The sequence below is a fragment of the Cucumis sativus genome, chromosome 1, assembly GCF_000004075.3.
Source record: "Cucumis sativus cultivar 9930 chromosome 1, Cucumber_9930_V3, whole genome shotgun sequence".
NCBI lineage: Eukaryota > Viridiplantae > Streptophyta > Magnoliopsida > Cucurbitales > Cucurbitaceae > Cucumis > Cucumis sativus.
In genome coordinates, this window is record NC_026655.2 from 2,247,917 (window position 1) to 2,257,018 (window position 9,102).

At 29.1% G+C, this 9,102-nt stretch overlaps 1 protein-coding gene and 1 long non-coding RNA gene across 3 annotated transcripts; one reads left to right on the plus strand and one right to left on the minus strand.

Annotated features, from left to right (window-relative positions):
• Positions 1-602: 602 nt before the first annotated feature.
• Positions 603-2,740, plus strand: LOC105434547 (transcription factor DICHOTOMA). Its single transcript, XM_011650447.2, has 2 exons — positions 603-2,176; positions 2,352-2,740. The coding sequence occupies exons 1-2, from the start codon at positions 1,175-1,177 to the stop codon at positions 2,418-2,420; spliced, it is 1,071 nt and encodes a 356-aa protein (XP_011648749.1). The 5' UTR covers positions 603-1,174; the 3' UTR covers positions 2,421-2,740.
• Positions 1,626-8,405, minus strand: LOC116402124. Of its 2 annotated transcripts, XR_004214558.1 has the most exons (4): positions 8,010-8,405; positions 5,871-6,036; positions 4,867-4,961; positions 1,626-1,754 (listed from the first exon to the last, which is right to left on the minus strand). It is a non-coding gene; the product is annotated as an uncharacterized LOC116402124 (long non-coding RNA). The 2 variants fall into 2 exon arrangements; XR_004214557.1 differs by lacking the exon at positions 5,871-6,036 and having other exon boundaries at positions 8,010-8,378.
• Between the last annotated feature and the right edge of the window lie 697 nt (positions 8,406-9,102).

Genomic DNA, 9,102 nt, shown 5'->3' on the forward strand with positions numbered 1-9,102 from the left:
TGTCAATACAAACTTTTGTTCTCTATATTGAACAATAACTTCTATTTTAATAGTATAGTGTGGAACGCTTATGAAATATGGCAAGAATGTAAAGTTACAACTTTGAAATGATAGAAACTTTTATAGTTGAAAAAATCTTCGAAAAGGCCAAATTTGGTTTAATTACAAATCTAAATTGTACGGTTATAAAAAAAATAGAATTTAATTCTTATTGTTTGATAAAACTTCTCAAACAGTGTATATGATCGATAAATTAGTATTTTGCCTTTTTGGTGCATAAAATCTCCCAGTCATTTGTAATATGTTGCAATGCTTCATCTTTGCCTGAAACTTAAGTATTTCTGTTAAGTGTCTAAAGAGTTTCCTTCTAGCTTTTGGTTGTATATTTTATGAACAGATATATCACTCTAGATAAATTTTTTTGATGAGATCTAGTGTTATAAATGTGTTTACCTAATTGAAATGTGCTAATAATGGTAGACTAAATTTGTGATTTAAGGAGAAGGGAAAGGGAATTTGTGACTTAATGTGTGTGTCAAGGTCATCATGTGCAAGCCACGTGAAGTGGCACAAATACTAGGTGACTTCTGTCCACTCACCTCCCATTATATATTATAATGTTTTATTATATTTATCTCCACATACATCACTTCACTCTAAAGACGATCCCTACTTTTTCCTCAAAAGAAAAACCCCAAATTCCATCTTCTTCTTTCTCTCTTTCTTTCCCATTTTCTTCACAACTCTCCCTTTCAACAAACCCCTCCTTCCATTTCCATTGCTTCAAGGTCCTGTCTTTCTCAGCTAACCCTAAATTCTCCCTCAACTTCTTCTCAAAATTTTACCAAATATATACATGCCTTTGATCTTTCTCAACTCTCTTTTCTATCTTCAATTAGGATATTTCTTTCAAGTCCTATTTGGAGGAAAGCTCTCTCCTCTAATTGTCACTCTCAATTGCCTTTAGTGACAAGGAGAGATTATATAGTTTTTTTTCCTAGTTGATTATGTGTTTTTTATATATTTGGATACACCTACTCATCTCTTTTATCGGTTTGTTCATCCTTGAGTTAACAAGTCATTATATGTTCTTTTAGGGTTTTTGTTTGTTTTTGCTTTCTTTTTGCACAAATTCCAAATCAAGGGGAAAAAGAGAGATTAAAAGATCAGAGATATGTTTGTGTTCAATAGTTGTAGTAACAACAATCATGGTAATGACTGTATCTCTTTCCCTGACCATTCATTTCTTCACTTTCCTTCTCCTTTTGATGATGATGGTAATCCTACTAATTCCCTTCTTCTTCAACAACAATCTCAACATGACATTTTTCTTCATCATCATATTCCATTGAATGAACCATCTCCTCCTCCTCCTTCATCGACTTTTGTAAATGCTTTGAGATCATCAGAAACAATCAATAATGATGTTTTTCATCAAGACCTCGTCAGTCAAAGGAAAAAATCTTCATCTAAGAGAGATAGACATAGCAAAATCAACACTCTTCATGGACCAAGAGATAGAAGAATGAGGCTCTCATTGCCTGTGGCTAAAGAGTTTTTTGGTCTACAAGACATGCTTGGTGTTGACAAAGCTAGCAAAACTGTGGAGTGGTTGCTCTTTCAAGCTAGACATGCAATCAAGAAACTCTCAAAGGATCAACAAAGCTTCCATATTGACGGCAATGGTGATACAAGGAGTCCATCATCGGTTTCAGACGGGGAAGTCGTGTCAGGGATTATCGATGAAACTTCAACTGTCGTCAATAACAACGACATGATCAGCACAAAAGAATTAGAAATAGGGCGTAAATCGACGACAAAGAAAGAGAAGAGGAGTAGGGTTGGAAGGAAAATGCCATTCAACCCTCTCACGAGGGAGTGTAGGGAGAAAGCCAGAGCGAGAGCAAGGGCAAGAGCGCGAGAGAAACAACAGCAAATTAAAGGAACAAGTACAACAACAAAACTACAAGATGTTAGCAAAATAAGCTCACCATGGATGAGTAGTACTCAAATGGAAAATAATGGAATTGATGAGCAATTAAGAACAAGAAATGAAGGAAGAATAATCATGGATCATGAAACAACAGATGATTGTTTGATCATGGGAAGGTGGAGCCCCTCCAACTCTATTTATTGCAATTCACTCCATAACAACAATAATGGAAGTCCCCAAGAGGTAAATTCCAAACATCAACAAACTTAACTATTATTGTTTTTCCAATTCTCAAGTGATAGAATATTACCTATACCCTTTTAAAAGGTAAAGTCCAAGAAAAAAATTTCAAGTACAAATTGTTGTTCATACATTTTTGGCCACTTTCTTATAACAATTTTTTGTGGTTACATTTCAGCATCCATATGGAGATTTTCAATTTTTGGTAAAATCATGGGAGCCCTACAACAATCATAGCATATGTTAACTTCTACTATGCATATATCTTCAAGCTCAGACTGAGATCCCCTTCAAAGAATCAATTATATATACTTCCAAGTGTGTCCAATAATGGTAAATTTTATTATATCATGCATTAATCTTTTCTTTTCTTCTGTTTGGAGTTTGTATGATTACACAAAAAGTACATCTTTCATTTTATAATGTTCTTTCCTTTTTCTACGAACATTTAGTTTTTCTAACTTCAAGAATGTGGAACACAAACTAGAGGGATATTCTAACTCCAAGAATGTAGAACACAAACTAGAGGGATAAATAGAATCTCTATATAAGGTGGTTTGATAACTATTTTGTTTTTAGCTATTTGATTTTGAAATTTATGCTCGTTTGGTCACAATTTTTTATCATGGTTTTCACTTTTTTTTTTCTTTAGTTATTAACAACAATCTGGTAGAAAGTGGATAACAAAACAGTTAAATGTAAAATTGAAAACATTGTTTATTAGCTTATTAATTGGCAAAAAGACAAACAAAACAAAATCTAATTTTTTTTATAACCATTTGGTTTTTGAAAATTAGGTTTATTAAAACATGCTACTATTTGCGTAGATAAATATATCTAGTTTTCATTCTCTTCTACAAACGTTTTAAAACTACCCCAAGTTTGTCTTGAAAACAAATTAGAGTAGTATTTAAAACTCTTTGTTTCATTTGTTTTAGAATTTAGCCAAAAATTCAAATGTTCTTTTTTAAAAAACAAACATGACAAAAAAAATGGAAAGAAACACACAAGCATCAATTTGAAAAACTAAAACTATAAACAAAATCACTCAACACGACCTAGAACATACATCTTTGACATTGAAGGCTTTCTAACGAAATCAATTAAACATGTAGAAACAACATAAATAAAGTAAAAACGATACAAACTCAATACTTTTTAACCTTTATTTGATATAGATATAGAATCACGTATGAATAAGGAGAATTTAAACTACTTGTAACTTTTTGGTCAATGATATATATAATATCTTGAGGTTGATTGACACTAATCAAAATTTATTTTCAGAACATGGTTTAGTGTTCTATCCTATACCCTAACCATTTCCTTTAATCTCTTGTGTATAATTATATTAATATTCAGTTTGAAGAAAAACGGAAACAAAAAATTATAAGAATACTTTTTAGCAAAAGAAAGTGATGTAATTGAGAGGATAATTATAAGTTCTATATATATAATGTATTTTGACATATTATTAATTACATATCATATTGTCCTAACCCCATATAATTAGTGCATTACATAGACAAAGAGTGGGAAAACTTTTAAGAAGTGATTGAATGACCCATGATTTAATTATTATCCACTACATAGTACAAACCAAACCCCATTTAATTTCAACATTTCAAATGATTATCTATAGCGTTACACCTTTAAATTAAACTTTTATACTATGTATGTAAAATTAATTAATTAATTACATAGTATTTATTTTAAATACAGGATTAATTATTAACTTTGTTATTATTGGATGGATGGCAATCTTAAAAAGTCCAATTTAGCCCTTGAGATCAAACATGCATGAACCTAGGGAAAAGCTTTTTGCCTTGATTTAACATACACCATTTTTCTTTGCTCCAAATAATGAAACAAAAACACAAAAGTCTCTTATAGAAAGAGTTATAAGGAAGAGTTATTTGTTTAATTTCTGTTGATTAATTTAATCTTTGTTGTTAGAAATAATTATATATAACTGATACAGTTCTTTTTTCAGATAAGTTTATGATTATGTGTTTGAAAGATATACACACAATTATATTGCCAATTATTAGGGTTAATTTTTTATTCATTTTTATTGAATTAAATTCTTTAAACTGTCCTCTTTTTTCCCCTCTCACCCTGTTTCAATTTTTAAAGAATCAACTAAATTTCGTTAGTGCACTGTAGAAGAAAAAGACGAAGGTATAACTAAGAACACTGTCTCCAACCACGGTACGTTGTTGTTTGAATGCAGTGTTCTAAAATAGAGACAATATCATCACACACTATTGTAGAGATGTGTGAAGAACAGTATTACTCCTATCAAAAGTGGTGTAGAGTTGTGTCTCTAATTTGATTACAGTATTGTTGGAGTTATCAGGTATGTCAACAAAATTAGTGGGGTGATCCTAAATTGGAAGACGTAGTAATCGTGGTTTGAACCATGATTGACTAGGAATAGGTACGGTAAGTTTTAGATAGAGGGGATGACCTATATAAAATATGGCAAATCGAGAGTTATATAGATATAGATATACAAAAAAATCATCATATAAATGTAACTCAGCCATCGATTTGTTCAATACATATCCAAACAGGCAGAAAACAAAGATGACCAACAATAATTTTCTCAGAAAAAATAATAGTATATTTCTAACAAATAAAATGGAATATATTTGACTAATTATAAATTCCAAAATGAATAAAATAATTACCTAGTTGGGGAATGGTAGAACCTTTGAAGAAGATGCAGAAATTTCAAGCAATAACTCCACGAAAAAGCCTCTCCAAAATGATCAAATGTAAGCCTCTGCAAGTAGAAAGACAAAGAAAACCCTATTTGTTTTTCAAAATAAATTGAGAGAAAGAGAGATAGATTTTTTTCCTTCTTTTTTACAATCTGTTTTTGTAGAAGAAAGAAAAAGTGGGGGAACATACATGAGAGTTATCTTTCCTCTAAAATGCAAAAGAGCATATTCCCATCATTTTGGTAAAGTAAAAGTTAAAAATAAACCCTCTTTTTTTTTTATTTATTTGTTCTTTTTCACTTCACCCATTTAAAAATATTTCTTGTTATTACTATTATTAATTGTTTCATTGAAATGATAATCTTATATTCTTAACCTCTCCAAAACACACTTAAATTATCTTTAATCAAATTTATGTGTACAAGGTATTGAGTTGATAACTTAGTTGAACAAATGGATGGCTAATTAATAGTCCATATGGGATTTCACCATACTACAATTTTACTATTAAAGTTTGAATTTTTGTCTACACATTTCTTTGAACTTTTAAGCTTGATTTTTCACTTTTCATCCTTACTCTTATTAATATTTGTTAATTTATTTAAAATAATCATAATTAATCAAGTTTCATTGTTTTTTTTATCATTGTTAAAATTAAATTTAAAATTTCACATTATAATTATTTTAAACTAATTAACAACAATAACTAAAAGTGAGTATTTAATTAGAGACCAAATTTAAACAAAATTTTCAGGTAAATTGTTCAATGTTTTTAAACTAACAGGCTGATTAAATTGAATTGAAACAATATGTAACATTTTCAAATTTAAAAACCAAAATATTGAGACAAAACAAAAAGCATTTTCCCCAAAAAGAAAAATCAATTCACATGCTTATGGATGAAAGAGGAATGAACAAAGAAAATGACAATATAATATAAGTGTGGGTTTGGACAATAATTGACTGCTTACATTGAATCAAAGATTGTGGGCGAAATTAAAGCATTTTACATTATCATATGGCTGCACCACACAACCCATGCTGCCTTTAACTTCCCTTCCATGCGGGTTTCTAAGGTTTGTGCTTCCCTTCGTATGAAACCATTGATTTTTTCTTTTTCTTTTCAAAAAATTGATTCTTCCATATGAAAGTTAATAATATAGTTTTCATGTTAGTCGAACTATACGTTAAAAAGGTTACATATATATATATGCGAAAAACTTGTGTTAAGGCACATACATGTTCCATGCAGGTTATAATTTGCCAAATTTTTGAAATGTAGTATGAAGTAATTTTAAGTATAAATACTTTTTTCTTTTTTCATTTTGATTTATGTATTTTTAGCTCATCTTAAACTATAACGATATCTCTAATATATTGTTATTTTTAAAAGCATATTCTATTCAAAATATAGAAAATGTATTTAAATAGTATACTGTCTTATCCAAAAATTATTAATATACTATCTAAGCATTTTTTTTTTATGAAAAATTAAATTTGAGGATGATAACCATATTTTTTTAGGAGCCAACCAAATATCTCTTTTCTTTCTCTGCCCTAAAGAGTTACCACATTTTTAACTTTTTCATATATTATATTTTGCTCATTGATGGAAAAATAAGAAAACAAATTTACATATATATTTTTTTCATTTTCTAGTCATTTATCTTGGTATATATTATCCCGTCGGACTAATTTATCAATGTTTACTGTTAATTTTTTAAATTCTTTTGCTCATAAACATTACTCATTCCTTAATTATGTGCCAAAAACTTAATGGGGTTTATTGGGATAATTTTTCTCTAAGCCAAATATTAGGATTTTTCCCCATCAATATAGTTAAATATTGATAGGAAATTTCATATGTTTTTTTTAATACAATGTTCCTTTTTAGGGGTAAAAATATAAAACTTGGGATATTTTAAATTATTTAAAACTCAGTATTGTTGGTAGGTTTAAAAACATTTCTAAAGTGTAGAATGAACAAACATATAAATGAATTTGCGATATGTGATACCAAAATACAACGTGTAGTAAAATGGACAACAATTTGTGTCCCGAAATTGTACCAAAAACATAAAATTTCATGAAGAATGTTACTAACAAAATTATATATTTTGGATATGAAAGGGGGAGGTCAAATAAAGGTTTTTTTATATAAAAAAAAATACATAAATTAGATGTGATGTGAAAGTTTATGTTGATAATTAATTAGCCTACTTTCCATCATTATTGAGTTAACATAATGAAAGGGGACAGAAAGAAATGAAACCAAAACATGAATTTTGGATGAATCAAAATCAAAGATTACAATCAAAAGAAATATGATTGACTTAATTTTGTTTGAAAAAAATAGTAAACATATAATAAGTTTTTGATCCAATTCAATGAACCTTAAAAATGAAAGTGGAGAGAATGATTGAAGAAAAATAGAAGATTTTGCACAGTAATGCACAAAAAGAGGAAACTTGGGAGAAATAATTAGAAATCATTTACCATTTTCATATGATCCCCACTAACCAATGTTAAATGATCATCATGTATGGTTTGAACAGAAGGTTTTATTTAAAATGGGTGAGTGTTTAAATCAACTTAATTAATCCCCAAATATATTAAAGGTTAAGCCTGAAGAAATACAACTTTTTAAAATCATCCCACACCAACATAAAACATAATTTGATGATACTCAAGTTCGAGTTTGAGCTATCTGTTTAAATTCTTACTGTCACACAACAAATAACCTTTATTCTTATAACAACACATGTTTATAATTTGTAATTATTTTTGCTTATTCAAGTCAATAAGCAGGTTAGAGTAAAAAGGAAAAAGAAATCAAAGAAATATAAATCAATAGTTAACTTGTGGTTTTCTAAATCCAATTTGCAAAAGTCTTAATAAATGTGATTAATTTGTGCATATCAAATCAATTCAACACTGCATGTGTTAAAAAAAAACAATTAAAAACAAGAAAACCATAATAATCATTTGAAAAATATGTGAGAAAGATGCATGAATTTATGTCACAGTGCAAGAACAAGAAACCCCAGTATATACAATAATTAAGAGTAAGTACTTTATGTAATATATGGCTATGAGAATTAGAATAAAACCTGGATTTTGCAACTGCCTTTTACTAACAAAAGCTTTTCCTCATCACCATATTCTTCAATGGGGGAATACAGAGTTTGCCCTAAATTAAAAAAGTGGTGGGAGGAAGAAGATAAGGGGAAGAAAGCAGTAAAGGAAAAGGAGTGGGAGGGGGTAGGTTTTAAATAATGAAAAGTGAAGGGGGTTGTTTGAAAAAATTGAAAGAAAAAAAGGACATGGAAATTAATTAGAAAAGAAGAGAGATAGAGAGGGTTATTGGTAACTGTAGAATTGTGTATAGGGTGCGTCAGTGTAATATCTAAGATTGATGGGTTTGCGTGATTTCGTTTCTCTCCTTAATTTGTTCCTTTCACCACTTTGCATGGATCATATCAACTCTACCCTAGAGTTCTATATGGCTTTGATTTCCAACTTCCCATCTCTTGACTGAGACTGGATGGTCTTCAAATATGTAGAGAGTGATTTTGTTCGTATATTTCCATTAAGTTAATCTGATTACTGTGGACTTTCTATCAAGAAATCTGGATGTGTATAGAGTAAACCTAATTTGGATGTGTGTGGGGGATTAAAAAAAGGTTGAATATTCAGTACAAGGATTGTATTTCATGTTTTCAAAATACATGTGATCGATAATAGATTTGAAAAGTTGGATTTTAGTTTAAACAATTGTTTGAAATGTATACATGTTTGAACTCAAATATTCATGTACACATCTCAAGCATCCTCCATATTTAGTGCATATCACTAAATTGTTCATTTATATGTATAGTTTGTCACGTGTTAATTTAATCTTTGTTTCCTTTTTAAATATTTTTTTTGTATGAATAATATAAGATGGTAAATCATAGAGATGAGTGCTTCGAGTATTATAAAAAAAAATTAAACTTAGCCTACAACACGAGATATTGTGTTTCTTAATCGCGTTTATCTTATTATAATCTAGTTTTACATTATAAAATCTTAAATTCAAAATATATACACATTCAAAATTCATAAAAAGGGTGTGTTTTAATAACACAAATGTAATCAAAATTATGCAAAATCATGATGGAAGACACAACAAAGATGAAATCATGAAAGGTGGACAAATAAGTT